At 35.9% G+C, this 20,284-nt stretch overlaps 1 protein-coding gene across 1 annotated transcript in view; it reads right to left on the minus strand.

Annotated features, from left to right (window-relative positions):
* LOC140796033 (L-arabinokinase-like) overlaps positions 1 to 20,284 on the minus strand; it is a 49,001-nt gene that overhangs the window by 8,120 nt on the left and 20,597 nt on the right. The window contains exons 15-26 of the mRNA XM_073148909.1: positions 19,986 to 20,158; positions 19,692 to 19,857; positions 18,289 to 18,372; positions 17,569 to 17,694; positions 8,175 to 8,305; positions 8,010 to 8,091; positions 6,856 to 6,943; positions 5,321 to 5,364; positions 5,130 to 5,225; positions 4,214 to 4,290; positions 3,862 to 4,080; positions 3,514 to 3,679 (exon numbers count right to left, since the gene is read on the minus strand). Of these exons, the coding sequence (XP_073005010.1) occupies positions 3,514 to 3,679; positions 3,862 to 4,080; positions 4,214 to 4,290; positions 5,130 to 5,225; positions 5,321 to 5,364; positions 6,856 to 6,943; positions 8,010 to 8,091; positions 8,175 to 8,305; positions 17,569 to 17,694; positions 18,289 to 18,372; positions 19,692 to 19,857; positions 19,986 to 20,158 (1,452 nt within the window). The remainder of the gene's footprint in view (positions 1 to 3,513; positions 3,680 to 3,861; positions 4,081 to 4,213; positions 4,291 to 5,129; positions 5,226 to 5,320; positions 5,365 to 6,855; positions 6,944 to 8,009; positions 8,092 to 8,174; positions 8,306 to 17,568; positions 17,695 to 18,288; positions 18,373 to 19,691; positions 19,858 to 19,985; positions 20,159 to 20,284) is intronic.

Here is a 20,284-nt window from a genome sequence, read left to right on the forward strand (position 1 = left end):
GAACAGTCCTAGGAAGTATGAGAAAATTTCCTAGGTGACTCTAATTTCTCTCAACGGTTAGAGAAAAAGACAGAGTGTGTTGATCACAGGGTGATACCCTCTGATGACCCTAACCGGATCAGCTATGAAGAAAAGTCCCGAGCGTCATCTCGAGGTGACTTCTAGTTGATGTGGATCCACAGGGTTTAGACCCATTGAGACATGACAGTATAAATATCAAAAAGATGTTAATATGTTGAAAACGTGCAAGGTTACAAGTTGTGATATTTCTCTATTGTTATCATTGTTATTATGTAGAGAGCATGCCTATTGCATATTATGATGGATATTGTTGCTTTTAGTTTAATTTATTCAGTATTAATATGTTTTAAAATTTATTTGGTTCGAGTGGATTCCACTCATTGAGCTATAGTTGTTGGCTCACGAGTTCTATTGTTTTTTTTGTATTTGTTTATTTATTTCAGGTAATAGACAACAGGGCGACTGAGCGTGATGTACCCGGATTCCACCTCCACTTAGGATTCACCTATTTACCCTTCCGCTCTTTTAGATTTTGTGCTTTAGATTAGAATATTTTATTTTATTTTATTTTATTTTATTTTATTTTAGAGACTCAAAAACATTAACATTGTTTTTATTTTAATTGCATTTAGTAATAAAATTTTAATAAAGCACATTCTCATTTTATTTATTTATCTTGTCATCGTATACGTAGAGAGTATTGGTAAGGCTTCGTGCATCTCAAGCATATTGAGATGCATGGCCGGTCATGATTCCTATTTTGGGTCGTGACACAAATGATATTGCTACTAAATATCTTGACTCAGAGGGAGATAAACTTCGTACTTACATTGAGACATTAAACGACATTAGGATGAATTTGGTTGTACACTAATGTGTGATGGGTGGAATACACAAAACAGAAGAAATATAATTAATTTCTTAGCGTACTCTAGCATGAGGACAATATTTCTAAAGTCTGTGGATGCTACTGCTCATTTCAAAAATGCAGATTATATTTGTTAGTTGATGGATGAGGTGGTATAAGAAATTAGTGAAAAAAGAGTAGTCCAAGTGGTTACTGATAATGGGGCCAATTATAAAGCTGCTAAAAATTTACTTATGATAAAAAGACCTCCTTTATATTGGACGTCATGTGCTGCACATTATATTAATCTAATGTTAGAGAATATTGCAAAAGAGCCTGAAATTGACATGGTCATACATGAAAATCAGAGGTTGACAAATTTTATATATAACAATGGTTGGATTCTTAATTTACTCAGACAAATGACTGGTGGTTGAGAGATTATCAGACCTAGCGTCACTAGATTTGCCACTCATTTTTAGCCTTGGAGAGCATCATGCGCTATAAGGATGATATTATGCGGATGTTTACATCAAAGGAGTAATCTATAAAAATTAAGAATATGAAATCTAAAGATAAAGTTTTAGGTGAAACTTTAAAAAATATGAATCTTGGAAATGCATTTTGGGATAATATTACAATTGTCACCGCAGTATTTGAGCCTCTTGTCAAAGTATTAAGATTTGTAGATAGTGATGACAAATCTGAGATGAGTTTCTTATATGAGGCAATGGACATAGCAAAAGAATCAATAAAAAAAATGTGGGCCAAAGTTATAGGAAATGGTGGAAGATGATTGATTCTAGGTGGAACACAACTACATAGAAATATACACGCTGCTGGTAGGCATGCTTTTATATTTTAAATTAATAATTTACTTTTATTTATGAATATTTAAAAACTTGAATACTTATAAAATTTAAATTTCTATAAAGTATTTTCTTAATCTAAGATTTCAATTCTCTACAAATGTCAATAATAATAGTGAAGTCTTGCTGGGAGTTAGGAAGGTAATCAGCAGGCTTGAGCCCGATATTCATAAACAAATCCTTTGCGATAAAGAAGTGAGTTATGATTCAATTAAATAATTTTAGTATTATTTGTTTCAAGTTTTAACTTTCAATATAATCAGTATGCAATAATATATTTCTGTTTTCAGATGGAGAGATATAGATTGAGAGCTAAACAATTTAGTACTACTAAAGTTGCTGCAACTATATCTCATAACACTCCAGCTGAATTGTGGTCTATCTATGGATAGGAGGAGGCACCAAATTTGACGCCAATATTAAAGAAGATTTTAAGTCAAACTGTGTCTTTATCACAATGTGAAAGAAATTGCACTACTTTCTCCTTAATCCACACAAAAACATGCAACCGATTGACAATGGAAAGATTGGAGAATTTAGTTTTTTGTTATTATAATATAAGATTGAGGGAGAGAAATTTAAGAAGAAAGACAAAAATGAACAACTGATCGATTTAAATCATGTTTTTGATTAAGAAGACCCCTTGACTTCATGGATCAGAGAAATAAAGGACAGGTTATTAGATGACAGAGATAACCCATGATTAGATGAGATATTGGGGGAGACTACGACGAGGGCAGAGGCTGGTAAGAGTCATTCAGCAGCAAGAGATAGTATACCTACTAGTATTAGTCATAGTTCTGATGATACATATGGTGGTGAGATCATCCCATCTACATTTGTTGAGGAAAGTCAAGAAGGCATAATGATTGAAGATAGAAATTGAGAATATATATACATATCAGCGATGTCGTCATGAGAATGTTGCTTCCTATGATTATGGTACATCGAGTATTTATTATTTGGAGCTATCACAAGATCCATATGCTAGTTATTATCCTCAGTATTCTCAGACACAAAATCTAAATGTTGGTTATTACCATTTTTAGACGCAAGTCACATAACAAGATCCATACAATATGACTAGTATGATGGAATCACTTTTTGGAGCATCAGGTCACAGACATCAATATTAATAAACTTATGGTAATTATGATAATAAAGACTATAGAAATTTACGAGAACAAACTTGATATTCATCAAAGTTTTAAATTTTAGTAAATTAATACATTTTTAAGTTTTTAGACTTCATATATGAGTAATTTTTATTTTCTTATTTTTCTGTCATTTTTTCTAAATTTTTCTGCATTTTTCTGTATTTTTAAATAATATTTTAAATTTTATATAATTAAAAAATAGTCTAATCCGATACGAACGGTCGATACGGCGATATTGTCGATATGGCCGATACCAATCCCAATACTGGGAACCTTGGTTTAACATTAATCGGAGTCCAATAAGTCACCCCTCATCTCTTTATGATAAAGGTTCTGGATGCTAGTTGCAAATGTTTGAAATTAGGACTCTGGAGCCACTTGATACTAGTTACTTACAGCTGGCAGATAGAAGTACTACAAATAAGTCTTTGCCTACAAAATCTGTAGCACCAAATCCCATGATGAAGGTGCACACAGGTACTACCTACTTGCTTTAGCTAGGACATCACTATGATTTAACCTGACTGACTGATCATTCAAGTGAAGAGTGCAGAAAGAATAACAGAAATGACTCATTCAGTGTCCAGATAACTAAGTATGGTGTAATGGGAGATCAAACCTGAACACGGAAATTCTCATAGATGGGATGCTTCGTAGGCGCCTTGACACTGTAGGATTGCTTTGGGTCAATGACAGTTACTGAATCACCATGATCTGCATACTTCTTTATAAATGCCTGTCCAGTTATGCACTCTGGAATTTTCCTTGCATAAGCAGCTTCGTACCTGTGATAAAAGAACACTATTATGAAGTAATGGTTGTTGATATAGATTCCTAAAAGATGCCACATAGATCTGATGATAATTCTACAAAAACATTGTTTGACTTTGACCACAAAAAAATTGCTCTTAAATAGAGAAGAATAAGATTAAAAACTCAGATAATACGATCTTTAAGAAAATCTAACCTGTGTGGTGATAGATTGCACAGGTAATTCATCGAAGCTTCAGCTTTTAGAAATTCAATTCCATGTTCTTCACATTCATCAGAGTTCATATAATCACCTTGCAGGGGGGCATTTAGACTAGTTGGGAATTGAAAAAGGAGGGCAGAGGCTGCAGACTTGATCATCTTTCGCCCCATAAAGGTGCCTATTCTTACAGATCCATAATCAGTCCCACCAACACTGTATCCAGACAAAATTTATTCCGAAGTAAAATTTTAATTCCTTTTCTTGATGAATTTTAGTTCCTCACTATCAAAATATTTAACTATCGTCTTGGAGGAGTTTGATTTCAATTGAATATTGAGATTTCTACCTGTGACGTATTCCAGAATCAAGACCCCAGAATCGTATATGGGTTGGAATAGTAACCAGTTCTTTGATTTCAGCAGGCTACACAAAATTATAGAAAGGTGAAATTAATGGAATGATATGAGTATAAGAATAAGAATTTGTCTGGTTACAATATGAGGCAAGGAGGAATAAGTCATCCCTAGGCTTATATCCCTGGCGATGACGTATCCCATTGGATTACTAATCCCATGACCCTTTTTTAGTCCAATATTTCGGTTACAATGGACTATGAATGGGATAACGAAAAGTGCAGAGAAAATTATCTATATGAAATAACATTACTCTCCTTTCAGAAAAGAAAACTAATAACACATATCATTTTTTAATTATCTCAAACTAAAGTTATAATATCACTAAAGTACATTATTTTGCATTCTAAATATAAAATAAAAGCAATTTCTTATATTTATAAATAATAGATATTAAAGTATAGAAGAGATTAAGTTCAATATCAATTAAATTGAAACTAAAAACAATATCAATAATAAATAAAGTTAAATAGGAATATATAAAGTGAGTAAAATAAAATTTATTTAGTAAAATATCAATTAAAGTAAAAAATAAAAATAAAATGAGAAAAGGAAATTAAAAATAAACATAAGTAAAAAAAAATCAGATAAATAAAAAGTTAAGCAATTGAAATATCTTACTTTGTATATTAAAATCTCTAAACTCGTCACAACAAATGTCACATAACATAAATTTGAGGGCAATATGATAATAGAGCCCTTATAATACTAATACACCACCACCCCCTCCCCCCCCACCCCCCTTCGAGGCCATTAAAGCCCATGAGATTACTAATCTAGTCTCACTATCCCAAAACCAGGACACCTTAAAAACTAGGAAAGGTTATCATAAAAGGTAGCATCACAGACCTGGCAAATCATAGCAAGTAGTTTGTTAGCTTCCCCACAAGCAGAAGTCATTTGGTCCATCACCCCACAAGGAGCTCCAACAATGTGATTCTCTACCTGCCAAACATCTTCTTACAGTTAATCTGCTAAAAGATGAACGCATAAAAATCCAATCTTGTTTATAAATTATGCAATTAAAATGTCGCATATACCTTTTGACAAAGCAATGCAAGATCCCTTGGTGAGATACTTAAACCTAAATACATGCAAAAGATCTTGTTAAACATCATTAACAGCTGTTGACGTTTAAATATAATTGAAAAGGTTGAGTTTCTTTCTACTTTTTTCTACAGTTGTTCCAAACATGTCTAATGAACATCACAAAATGTATTGCAACAAATCCATTAACTGCAAAATTTTCATATAGAGTAGATGTAATTTAATTCTAAATAAAAGAAATGTGATGTTGAAGGACTATTCTATTTCAAATGTCATCTGACATAGCAAAGATGCCATTATGCTGCCCAACTAAAATTTTGTAACATAAAAACTATTAAGAGAGAAAAATAGTATAAGCAAGAAAAGATGGTTTTAGTTTACTTTCCTATACAGATGTTTTTATGGGCATAAGATGAGAACCAGAGAGGTAATAATGTTGACCTTCATTATTAAGAAACAATGCGCATACTAGATGAAGTAAAGTTGTTGCATTGCAGAGATTCAGAAATATGCCAGTGCATGTACAGAAATTATTAAAGCTTCTATTGCTTAGATAAGGATTGAACTCTTTTATCAGTAGAAGAATCAACTACATATTATTGTGTTACAAAATCACGAAACCGGAATCCAGAAGTTGCAAAATTAGATTTCATAAAGGTCAAAGAAGAGAAGAGAAGAGGATATAATTACTTACACCACAGATGTATATATTAAGAAGCAAAAAAACTATATGCTGCATCAACATTTTATCACTAATTTGCCTGATTTATGCAACTTCTACTGCCATAAAATTGACACCTTCCAAATAACATAAAAAGAAAACCAATAAATATCATCTTTTACATGCTTCAGTTTGCTGTTATTCCTTCTGTTAAATGGCAGACATAGATTGTCATGCAGGTTCTGTTTTCTGTTGACTGGCACCAATAATGTGCCATGTCAGTACCTTACTTGCAGTCATCCAAGAGAGTTTCCTAATATTCCTACTATCTATCTCATGCCATGCCGACCTCATGTTAAACCATAGTTACCATGTGCCCATTCATGCCAAACTGGTATCATTTTTTTGGTTCAAAGGTATGCAATAAACAGATGGAATGTTCTTACAGAGCTCATGTATCAGGGCATCACCATCATACAAAAGACATGGCAAAGTATCATACTATCATTCATACATACAAAAAGCAGATTGTAAGATACTAGTATTACATAAATAGGCAAACAAGATAGACACAAATAGGTTATAGGTAAACAACTAAGCCTCCTGCAAAGCTCCACATCTGATCAGCAATGTGAGTAATAATTTGAATCTATATCTGGTGAACCTAGGTTACTAATTAGTTATCTTATGAACCCCTACAAGGAACTAACTTAAGTAACTGAACAAAGCTGCATGATAGAAGACAACCATTGACACAAGTCTAGTCGAGAGAAAACATATTAGCATCATTTAAGGTTCAAGGCTTCAAGCATATCAATAATTGTTGTGAAGCTTAATCATTATTGTAGAACAGAATAAACATACTACCATGAGCTGCAGCGATTGCAGACATACTAGCAACCTCTACTGATGCAGATGAAGAAACACCTTTGCCTTCTGGAACAGCAGAAGAAACCTGCAATTGAGAAAGCAGTGGCAAATACATAATGGAGAAATCAGAAGACTTTACCATATAAGCTAAGTGGAAATGTCTTAGCTTCAAAGAAATGACAAAGAAGCCTTCTCATGGACTATAATAAACCATATATAGTGAAAGATATCCAAGTTCTTATTCAATGAATATGTCCAAGTTATTCAATGAAAGTAGATATTAAAAAAAAATCCACTGCTTGATAAGGAATAATCTGAGGTTAGTCCAGGACTTCTATGTAATTAAGTTCTGTGAGATATTTGCTAAAAGATAGATGAAACAGACAGGTCATACAGGCAATGATGCATTGGTCTCTCAAGATGCATAAGAAGGAATGTAGTATGCTATAGGTCAACGATGGTCGTGCTAGTGGCATACCAACATGTGGCACGAGATAGTGCCGCACAACACCTCTTCTAGCAGTGATCCGCTCGCCGTCGACGTTGTTGTCGCCGACATGTGGCATAAGCGGCGCCTCCAGCTCGGATGACGGCAAGGTCGGCGAAGAGCAGCGACAAGTAATCTTAATGGAAAAGGAACGATGCAAAAATACTAAACTTTTTGTCTGGCACATACCATAGATAATGAAAATCATGCAAGGTTTCAATTGAAAATTATAATTTAAGCATAACAAGCTTATCTTCGGTTAGAGTACCTCTTTTTCTTTTGGCAACCTTTACTAGTGGATCTAAACTTTAATGAGCTTAATGCATGTGTCTCATTGGACATTAGGGGGAAAAGAGGGTAGGGCTATTCAAATTTAATCAATGACTCAGCTATAATAGAAGAGGGGATATAGAATGGATTACTCTTTGTCCAAGTTATATGAGCATATCCATAAGATATTTCCCTCTCTAGAATCAGACATTTACCCAATTGTGCTGAATTATGGAATTCAAGATCTCCAAAAAGTTTCAGAATCGGATTTACAATGTAGAACAATTATAAACTTTTACAGGATTTGATTTGGTCTCAGATAATATGTAAATTAAGAACTTGAATATGTACATGCCACTAATGGTTCAATCAACAAAAGAAAATAGGACATTACCAGTATGCAGATACTCTCAGTAAAACGCACTCCTAGTTCAGTCATTAAGACAAGCACTGTTCCAGCAACATATGCTGCCCACCTGAGCCATGGCAATTTAACTAAAAATTAACTCACCAGACACAAGAGGACTTCTAAATCATTTACAAGAGAAAAGTAACACACTTTTGAGATGGATCCTGTGCAAAGTATGTGTGAGCCTTTTCATATGAAATTGGTTGGTCACCATCCATTAGATCTGATAGGTCCATATCAAAGGTTGGTGCACGGTTACTCAACTCCGAACCAAATGATACCTACATAAAAGCATGATTCAGAATCAGCAATTCATGCAGAAATAATAAAGAAACAAAAAATAGAAGGAGCAAAATTTTAAAAATTAACCAGGACAATGAAAAAAGATTGGGACATTATGGTAATATTTCCTAAATCAGAGTTGTGCGGTAGTCTGCATATTTAAGCCTACAAGGTATGCCTTCCTCACCACTCTTCTCCCTCCTAGGATCTCATTTGATTTTCCCGTCATTCCATTGCCTTGACTATCCCTTCTGATGGCTGAGAGCTCCGTCACAACCACCAAGCTTCTCCTCATCTCCTCAGCAGGTCGTTACCTCCTCTCCACACTTATTGCTGCCTAAACTCCTCTCCTCTTCTCCTTACTGTTTCTTGCCCCTTCCACTTTTGACAATATCTTTGCATCCAACACCCTTCATCAACCTTCAACTTGCCCTCCATAGAAGCACATTGTTTCAGTATTATTAGAGTAATTGTATTTATTCATTTATTAGAGTTTAGGTGGCTTCATTTAAACAGGGTTAATGCTCTATCTTATTAATCAAGCAATACATTTTTCACCAAATACCCTCCTCTCCTTTTCTCTTCTTTCCAAACCCAAAGGATTAGTTTTTGTATTGTTTCATGGTATCAGAGCATCCCGTCTCCAGGGACTTAGCTCAAACAGTCTACTTTTTCCCTTTCACTGTTGTCATCAGGTTTTTCAGACAGATAAGCTCAATCTGAGCTCTTTGATGAGCAGCCCACCCTTGTACCCTCGGCCTCATCGCTGTTCTCAAAGACCCTCATCTCTGTCGTTGCTCCTCCTCCAGCTCCATTGCTCGCTCGCAGAGAATTGGTTTATTCTAAGCCCCTCGTCGCTTGTTGACAGAGAACACCTGCCCTCTTCATGAGGAGCCTTTCAATGAGCAGCTTCTTCGCCAGCCTCCTCCCGGTGAGCAGCTCTAACAGCCGTCCATCGGTCCCTGGTGAAGAGACCACCTCATCTTGCCACAACTTCCCTAAACCGCATCATGCCCATCGACCACATCGGTTGTTGCTTCTTCCATAGATCCAACATTGTCGTTGTCTTCTTCCATAGTTGGCTCTGCCATGGTTCAGTGAAGCTGCTTTACCTGCTCCACTTTTGTTGCAGCCTACTGTTCCTAGCATTGAAGAGAAGGGAGCCTTGAAGACTTGCTCACCAGATATTCGTGGAATGCCGCATTGGCTCCGCCATACCTCTGCAGCCAGTGAAGTTGTGTTTCACTTCCTGCTACAGTCCACAATTCCTGACATTAAAGTCAAGGAAGCCTTGAAAGCTTGCTCTGAAAGTGTTTGATGAAAAGCCTATGCTTGCTCACCAAATGTCCGACTAAAAGTCACAGTAAGAAATATTTTGCTGCTCTCTAAATGTTCAACAAAAGGCTTGAGTGTCTGCGATGCCCTCAAGCTGTTTGATAGATTATCATCCCTTCCAATGGAGTCTTGTGTCCCGGTCGATCGTGAGAGCCTGTCCTTAGTTTTCTTCTTGTCACTCAGATAGATTAGAGCGCATAGGCATCTTCTATCGAGATAGGCCTTCGTAGGAGATGTCTTCAAGGCACATCAACGATATCTCCTTAGGGTGTGCTCTTTTTTGCAATCATCCAGGCTACCATTGTAGCCTCATTGAGTTTGACAAGCCTAAAGCCGTTCAATTGGAGGTCTCATCTCCTGAGTATGCTGAGCGGCCTCTGTGTGATATGGAGATCTGCACCTATCTTATCTTGTAGGTTGATCAATCATGTTGACCTCAGCTCTAGACATTATCTTCAACTCATGTTGTCTGAGTCACCTCAATCGCCTATTCATTCAGTTGACTCTGATGCATCGCTTTCAGTTCTTTGCGACATTCTCTTGCCCCTTCCAACTCCTCTTCATATCAATAATGATACTGCTAAATAGTTCAATGAGAATCCTATTTTCCATGATAGGATGAAGCACATTAAAATCAATGAACTGCACTCATCAGAAGTATTGAGCTAGCATCATTTCTCTATATCGCCTCAACGCTAAAGAACAGATTGCCAACTTCTTCACAAAGTTTCTTCCCCTTCCCACTTTAGGAAACTTGTTAGCAAACCCTCAGTTTATGATCCACCTTGAGGGGGGAGAAGGTATTAGAGTTATTATAGTTATATTTATTCATTTATTAGAGTTTGAGTTGTTTTATATAAATAAGGATAAGGTTCTCTGTCATTAATCAAGCAATACTTTTTTCATCAAATACTCTCCTCTTTGGTCTAAGGGACACATACCTTGTATGATGTATATATACATCTTTTAGTGAGAAATAAATCATCTCATTACTCGTAAACCGTAACATGGTATCAGAGTGCAACAAGGGTTTTTGGTCAAAAGAGGGAATCTAAAGGAGTTGCCTCATTGTTGTCGAAGAAGTTGTCGTTGTGGAAAGACGACGTTGCCTTTGTGCTTGATGCTCCTTATCTCCTTAAGGGATTTGATGACGATGGTTGAGGTGAGGAGGACAATGCTAACCTTGGCTTAATGGTTCTCGATCCTCGACAGTGAGCTTGTTGGTGACACGGATGATGTGGAGGCCTTTTTTGGGGGAAAGACCGAGGGGCCCGATCTTGAGAGTGAGGGACCTCGCTGCGTCGACTTCATTGCTGGTGACTTGGTCATTGTCGTTGTCGACCTGGGAGGGATCGATCTTCTATGCACTTCGTCCAGCCTTCTACCTCTAGATTTGGAGGCGTAGCAGTTGTAGTGGACGAGTCCATCTAGCTCATCATCCCTAACCAGCACGGTATTCCCATCTAGGTCTCCTCTTGCCACTAAACACCACTCTCTTTTTGTCTCTCTTTTTGTTATTTTCTACAGCAATTTTTCAAGCAATTGGATCATTTAACCAATTTATTGCCGCCTCAAGTACTTTATCAGGTCAGATCCAGCCACGACAGTGATTGATTTGATCAAGTTATTATTATCGTCTAGTTTGTTGTCGTCAACATCTTACCAAAGTAATTGCTACCTCAAGTAGATCATAGCAGAATTTTGCTACCTCAAAACTTGAATCTATGGCTAATTATAATCCAACATGTGATTACTTTCCTCTTTGTGCTGACTTAATGCTTACAATTGCTACTGGTTAGCCATATTGTGATTGCTACCTAGAAGACTCGTGATCATCATGTTCGGGCGTTTTTGATTGTCTCCATTGGCAAAACTCTTTGTTCAGATCTCATTCGTTACCATGACATGTGATCATTGATCACATTTTATCAAGACTAGTGGTACTCGGGAGTATTATCTTTTATCTAGTGCTCAAATTGCTCAGCAAATGGGCGATCCATCCAACAATTCTATAGTCACATGTGTGATTTCTAGCGTGAGTTGTAGGTATTAGAGCTTCTTATTCCATATTCTACAAATTATGAGGCTTCCCAAAAGTGTCGTCAACTTTAGCGGTTTCTATATGCTCTTCGTCCAAAGTTACCTCCTATAGCAGGCACATTGGTTCCATTGGGTACCTTGCCAAGCTTAGAGTCCACAGTAGCTGAGTTAGTTGTTAAAAAGACACAACTATGCACTGTTTAGTCTTGTTTTGCCTCCTCATTTGTCTGTTTCATTGATTAGAGAAGATACATTTCTTGTTGAGGTAATATTGACTCATCTTGTTCCCATTTCCACAAGCTACATCTGATTGAAAATTGTTGGGAGTAGTAATCTGAGAAGTATAAGAGCCACAAGACTAAAAATGCTCTCATCAGACTACAACTGTGGCCACTAATGTCTTCACCAATGTGGCTCTCGTCCCTAACATTCCTAATAATTGTCTGCAACAGATTAAACAGATTCTTGCTCAATAGAGTCAGCTTCTCAAATGTCTTATGCATCATCCAGCATCCATTATGTCTGCTTCGCAATCTGATCTCTCAACTAATACTAGTGAAACCTGGATTGCAAACTCCGATGTCACTTGCCATATGACTCCAAACTTCTCCATTGTCACACCTTACTCACTTACTCCTCACTTGCCACCTGCCTGAATTGCTAATCGGTATTTTCTTCCTAATCATTAGTCTAGTTCTTTCATTAATACTTCCACACCTTTTGATGACCTTATATTGCCACATGCTTTACATGTTCCAAATCAGAGCATGAACCTTCTCTCTATTAGCAAACATTTATGACTCTGGATATCATAATTTATTTACTGCCACTTCATGTGTTGCGCAGGATCTGTATACTAGCTAGGAGAGCTGGTGGCTTATCGCCTTTTGTTATTACATCTTCTTGTTCCATCTGCGTATTATTTTGCTGGCGCCTCCCTCTTTTAGTCCTACGTCTAATTGTGTGGGTTGCAAGTTGGTTAAACACTTAGGCCCTTCCCTTTTCTTCAAACATTAATAAAAGCAATTTTCCTTTTGACTTTGTTCATTCTAATATTTGGGAGTTGCATCTTTATCTTCTAGTGTGGATATTTATAGTATGTTAGCTTCATAGATGATTATTCCAGGTACCACGGGTCTATCTTATTCATCATAGATATGAGACTCCTTAGATTTATCAAATATTTTTTTCTATGGATTACACTCAGTATAAAAAATGTATTAAGGTTTTAAGGTCTGATTGTGCTTGAGAGTACACCTCTTTTGTTATGCATTCTATTTTTCATTATGATGGAAGCCTTTTTTAGTAGTTATATCTATATATTCATGAGCAAAATGGTATAGTAGAACGAAAGCATCGACACATATTAAAGACTAATCGTTCTCTTCTCAATAATTTTGTTCCTCATTCTATCCAGGCAAATCTATTTAGATTTCTGTTAATCTTATCAACCCCATGCCTTCTCTCTTATGTGATTGTTCTTCACATGAGGTTCTTTTCTCTTTTAACCCAAACTACAATCATTTTCATTTTTTTGGGTCTGCTTTGTCTTTCTTCCTGCTCATGAGCATAACAAGTTATCTGCCATGTTTGTGTGATGCAATCTTCCTACGTATAGTTCTGAGCATAAAGAGTATTGTTGCTATGATCATTTGAGTCGACAGATGCGTATTGCTCATCATGTTACTTTTATGGAGGATACTCATTATTCTCGTGAAGCTCAAGGTCTTATTTTTCTTCAACCTACATCTTCTCATTCTCCATCGTATCATATTGAACCCTCACCTACTCATTCTCCTGAGGAGTCCACTGCCAGTGATCATGATGCATTTTCTTCTCATAGTCCTCATATTACTCAGGTGTACTCTTAATAGGTCAGTTTTGTCACTTCTACGTTTGCCCCACCTCTATCTGCAGGTCCTCCTAGTTGTAATGTTAGCTTTCGTCGTTCACAGCATGAGCATCGCTCTCCTCAGATTTATAATTATATAGAATTAGTGTCATATTCTTCTAAGTTTCATGCCTTTCCAACAATCTTCTTGTAGAACATGAGTCTAGTTCTTATCAAGAAATTGTTGTTCATCCTCTTTGGAAGTGTGCTATAGTTGAAGAGTTTCAGGCCTTTAAGTGTATTTATATATAGGAAATAGAGTGTGTTGATCACATAGTGATACCATCTGATGACCCTAATCGGATCAGCTATGAAGAAAAATCCCGAGCGTCATCTCAAGGTAACTTCTAGTTGATGTGGATCCATAGAGTATAGACCCATTAAGACATATGACAGTATAAATATTCGAAAAATATTAATATGTTGAAACTGTACAAGGTTACAAGTTATGACTCTCTATTGTTATCATTGTCATTATTTAAAAAGCATGCATATTGCAAATTGTTATGAATATTGTTGATTTTAGTTTTTTTTTATTCAACATTAATAAAATTTAGAATTTATGTGGTTTTTGAGTGGATTCCACTCACTGAGCCATAGTTGTTGGCTCATGGATTTCTTTTTTATTTATTTATTTATCTATCTCAGGTAATAGTCAGCGTGGCAACTGAGCGAGACGTACCCGAACTCCACCTCGACTTAGGATCCGCCTATTTACCTTTCCGCTCTTTTGGATTTTATGCTTTAGATTAGAAGTTAAATTTATTTCGTTTAGACTCAAAAACAATGACATTGTTTTATAATTATTATAATTAGTTTAAATTTAATAAAGCATATCTTTTTCGTTTATTTATTTTTGCCATCGTACACTTAGGAAGTATTAATAAGGCTTCGTGTATCCCAAGCATATTGAGGTGCATGGCCGATCATGATTCCTATTTCGGATCGTGACATTAACTACAAGGCCTTTTCTTTTGTTGCTCAAATGACTATTGTTCGCACTCTTATTGCAATTGCTGTAGTTCATTGTTGGCCTTTATTTTAGATGAATATGAAAAATGCTTTTCTTCATCGTGATTTCTCTAAAATAGTTTATATGCAACATTTGTCTGACTTATATGCTCCTTCATCTCATATCTGTCATCTTTGTCATGCTACACATGGACTTAAGTAAGCACCTCGTGCTTGGTTCGAGCGGTTTCGCTTGTAGTTATTGAGGCTGGTTATGTTGAGAGTGCTTATGATTACTCAATGGCTGTGCAATCATCACTGAATAGGAGAGTTATTCTCTTACTCCATGTAGAGTAATTATTTTTTGGGTCTTGAAATTGCTCAAGGTGAGAGAGGTATATTTCTATCTCAACAAAAGTATGCCTCCACTTGATTAGCTCGGCTGCTATATCCGATGATAGGATGATTGATACACCTCTTGAGCTTCATGTGGAGCTTCATCCTACAGATTTTGTACTATTGTCATATCTAACTACATATCGATAGATTATCATTCAACTTGTGTACTTATGCACTAGACCAGATATCTCACATGCTTTTGCTATAGTTAGTTTGTGGTAGCTCCTCGATCTGTTCATTGAGCACCACTTATTCATATTCTCATATATATTTGGAGACTATATTACTTGCTCCCTTTTGATGTCTATAAATTCATCACTTGTGCTTCGAGCTTACTCTGATGCTAATTAGGATGAAGATCCTACCGCCCGTTGCTCCACCACTGGATTTTGTTTGCTTCTCAAAGATTCCCTTATCTCTTGGCATAGCAAAATGCTGGATATTGTCTCACTCAGTAATACTGAAGCTAAATACAAAGCTATATCTACAACTATCAAGGAGACATTCATCTTAAACATTTATTATGTGACAAGAGTGTTAACCGCTATGCCTACCGCTCTTTATTATGATCAAGGATGGCCGTGCCGATCGGCACTTGCTGTGCCAGTAGAGGCACAGCACTTGACACGGGGTGTGCCAGTGGCACACCCTCGTGTCGAGCTGTGCCGACTGGCACATGTGCCGTGCCGATCTGTGCCGGTCATGTGCCAATGTAGAGACATTTTTTTTAATTTTTTTTATTTTCATCAATTTTTATTAAATCAACTTTACTTATTTTCTTAACAACCATGATATGACATGTGAAACTTATTTTTTTTTTAACTTTTTCTTATTTCTATCAATTAACTTTTATCATTTGTTATTTTTGAAATGACAACTTATTTGTCATTTTTTAAAAATTGGAATGACAACTCATTTGTTAGACCTAGACAACCACAAAACCGAATTTCTCAGAGACAGAAGAAAAAAAAAGGAACCAACTCAAGCTCAATATGATTACAGTCAAATGAGGGAAAGACTTGAGTCTATAGGTAGCAGGACATCAGGAGAGGTGCGCTCACAGGATGATATAAGTTCATCATCATTACCATTATATCAATCATACCTACCAGAGTCGCAACACCCTTATTATACTCCATATCCACAATCTGTATATGCTTATGGTGTGTTTGTGCCTGTGCCGGTGCTGGTCATTCCCGTGCATATTCAATATTCATATCATATCATCGATAGTATTTAACGCAATACTATGTGAGATGTTATAACGAGCAATATTATTAGTGGATGAGTTTTGAAGAATATCGACACTATTTAACGCAACATTCCGGTGTTATTTTTGTGCCAGCAAATGAAGTCTTTGATCCTCCTCGTCATTCTCCGTTCAACTAAATATTAATTTTAATTATTGAAATATTATCAATTATATATTGAATGATCAATTATGTATTGAATATTATTATGTGTTCAATTATATTATGTAGTATTCAATCATATTATGGAGTGTTTAATCATTAATATTAATTTTAATGAACGTATTCAATCATATTATGTGTTGAATAATATTTATATTCAATTGTTGTTTTATCTTTAATAAAATAGGTTATTTACAAAAATAATCTAAAGATAAAATATTGTAATATATATTTTAAATTTTAATACATATATTTAGACAAAAAAACAAATAATGACATACCAAAGACCAAAAAATATCTCTAAATATCTTTAAAAAATTATTAAAAACATTATAAATGTGTGCCACTGGCACGGGGGCGTGCCACTGGCACGAGGGGGCGTGCCGAGGCGTGCCGCACGGCATGCCCTGTGCCGATGGTGACACGGCACAACCATCACTGATTATGATAACATTTATACTATACAGATTGCAACTAATCGTGTATTTTATGAACGAACCAAGCATATCGAGATGGATGCTCGATTGATCTGATATCAATTTCTAATTGGCACTATCAGTCATCCTCATATGTCTTTTATTGACTAGATTTCTAATCTTTTCACCGTCATGTCCAACTCTTCGTCTTAAACATCTTATTAGCAAACTCTTTGTATTTAAGCCACCTTGAGTTTGAGGAAGGGTGTTAACGTACATGTATCCTAATACTATGCTTGGGTTACAATATACCTTATATGATGTATATATACATCTTTTGATGAGAAATAATTATCTCATTAATTGTAACACAGTAATAAGCAAAGACCACGACCCAAATTGAGAACTACTATGGGAGTTTCAAGCATAAAAGGTACGTTTGTTCTCTTATTTACAATGTTACAATTAACTCGGCTAGTGTTACGTTATAGATGAAATAACCATTATTCTAGAAAGGTTAAGATTCTAGCCTTACAGGAACTTCATGGTAGATATGATAGGAAATATGCAAGCATGATCTTATAGAGAAAAAGAACAACGACAAGATAAGTTCAAGTTTGACTTAAATCAAGCTTAAATTAAACTCTTTTAAGCCAAATTAGCAAGATAAATCAAGATTGAACTGAGCTTTATGGGGAAGATATTATAGAATCATCACTATTGACTAGTGCAAAATTCATGCAACTCTTGCTGCTGTATGCTTAAGGGGGAAAAAAAGGAAAAAAAACTCAACATATTGGTTATAAATATAGACATACAATTTGCAGCGCAGGAATGGGTCCTTGTCCTTTTGCTAGCTGCCTTGCTTGTGCATGTTTCCAGAGCTTCTGCTTTCTCGGATGGTTCTTCTGAACAGCAACATGGCAGGCCTCTCGAATTGGCATCTAAATTAATGGGATAAAATAAGCTGCTAGCAAAAATTCCTGAATGCCAAGCACATAGCAGTAATGGTGACCGCTATAAACTACTACATCATCCAGTACCATGACCAAAATCAGAGTACCACTGTTCTCGATTTTTAGTGCTTGTTGCACTAGCCAATTTTCCAGTTACTTAATTCCAGAGTTACTCTAGTCTTATGTTGTTTTAATATTTCCATTATTTTTGGTGACTGGTGAGATCTAACTCCCAGATGCAACATAAGGAAAAAAAACTTGAGGTATTACTGAAATGAGTTGGGAAAACAAAAGGAAGATTGAATGTGTTGTTGGAGGAATGTTAAAAGCATTGTACAAATGATGAAATATCTTTCTTCTTCAGTAAATTAGTAACTTGCTTTAAATGTAACAACAAATTCTCTAGTACCTTTTCAGTACATCTCCATGCAGTCCCCTGATAAAAGACTATTTCACATATATCCTTAACTCATTTCAGGTTTTCAAGAATTGTTCTAAATAGTACATTTTTATTTTAAAGAAGAAAATCCAGGTTATTTATTTGGACTAGTTAGCATTAGCGTATCTAGCTAAGTATCTAACCTGCAATACAATGCTTCCTGAATAATCTGCAATACCTCCCATGACATCTAACCTTCCAGGTGCTCTTGAGACATAAATTTCCTCCTGCAAATAGAAGAAGTTCATGAACAACAACTATTAGGGAAGATTCATCATCATACTCTTCCACAACACTTTTTAGTAAGACCTACATAGATTAAAGGTAAAAGATAAAAACATATAATAACTAATTAGCTACACAATTACTTTGAATCCACCACATATTCCACATGTTGGTAAATTTAACCAACTTTATAGTAAACTATTGGTGTTTATAAAATGATGAGGAATTTCTATAAAAGAAGGCATCATCAAACTTTCGTCTTTTCTTTTCCTTGGAATAGACATGCATACTGATTAGCATAACAGACATCAGACTTTGACGTGGCTGTTATATGAACAGGAGAACAATGGAATTGGTAGATAAAGAGGACTAACAAAAACATTCTGTTTTCTGGTAAGGGGCCATAAAAGACAGGGATACATGACCAAGAAAGGATAAAATAGTGACCAAGGAGCAATAAGTAAATAAAAGTTTAGCATCCACGCACAAGCAGTCGTCAACAAACCTTCACCCTGTTCTTTGGCCCCCATTGGCAAGTAGTGCCAAGTATGACTTGCATTAGAACATTTGACAAGGATGTGTACTAAAAGAACTATGGCAAGAAAGATGCAACAAAGATAAAAATAGGCACAAGAGATTTCAATTTTTCCACAAAGGACCATTGAAGAAAAGGACATAATTATTCATGGACTAAAGTGGCAATTAAATTGGAAAAGCATGGCAAATTAATGATGTTAAAGGCTTGATTTACATTGTTGGTGTACTACAACTTAAGCTTTTGGGCTAATTGGTTCTCTAGCATTGCACCATAGCAATTTTCTAGATATCATTAGTGCAAAGTTCAAACCTTGTCTAAATTCCTCCTCTATTATCTTACCAGAGTGGAGGGGTCGGGCATTCTTGTATCTGTCGTCTATCTAAATGCTGTATATGAAGGGTGTGTAATAAAGATATAGATTATTGGTCTGATACCTAACAGCTTGCACTTTAGGGCAACTGGTTGTCTAGCAAATGACAGGCGTACAAGGAATTCCAGCAGTGAGTAACAATGTCTAAGAAAATCTATAAAGCATGACCAACAACAAAAGACATCAAATTGTGATTTTTTCTGTTATTGCATAAAATAGGCATCGTGGCTCATTTTCCAACAAGTAGGGAGTGAGATGATACAGGTCATCAAAATGAACTAGCGGAATTTCTCAGATACCAAATTTGCATCAATCTTTTGTGACAAGAAAACTAGCAATAAAAAGTAAAGTGTTGATCTGGACCAGCATACACAAGAAAAGTAAGAAAAAGAAAAGGTTGGCCAGTGGAGAACCTCCCAATTAAAGAGTGCGGCAGCAGCATTTCGCTCCCGTAATTGGCGCTTCTCAGGACTCTTAGGGTCAGTTCCACAATCAAGTCCAGATAGACTCTTCAGGAAAGCCATCGTATCAGACAAACCTTGTAAATCACCATGAAGTATCTCAAAGTCCTCAAAACATCTTGCAAGAGGTATATTCCATAGTCAACTTCAAACATAGAGGTAGCACTTAAATTAAAAAATATATACAAAGAAAGAAAGAAAGAAAGAAAGAAGGAAAAAGATACAAATAGATACTACAGAACTCACGATTCAACAAGAGATGCAGTCCCAGATTCCTCAAGACTGGGTAATATAGGACGAAGACCAATTTCATTTTCCGCACGAGAATACCAATCAGGAATACCCACATCTCTGCCAGGAGCTCTTTGAAGTTGATACCCGAGTACTATGGCATCACGCAATCGCCTCGCTCCACTCAACTAAATCCATGAAGTGCAAAACAAGTAAGCTCAGTGAAGAAGCACAGAGGATGGAGAATGGAGATCAGCAAGAAGTTGAAGAAATATTCACTAAGAATACAGAGCATCAAAATGTAAAATAGGCGT

The sequence above is a fragment of the Typha latifolia genome, chromosome 1 (assembly GCF_019914945.1).
Source record: "Typha latifolia isolate L0001 chromosome 1, TyphaL0001v2, whole genome shotgun sequence".
Classification (NCBI taxonomy): domain Eukaryota; kingdom Viridiplantae; phylum Streptophyta; class Magnoliopsida; order Poales; family Typhaceae; genus Typha; species Typha latifolia.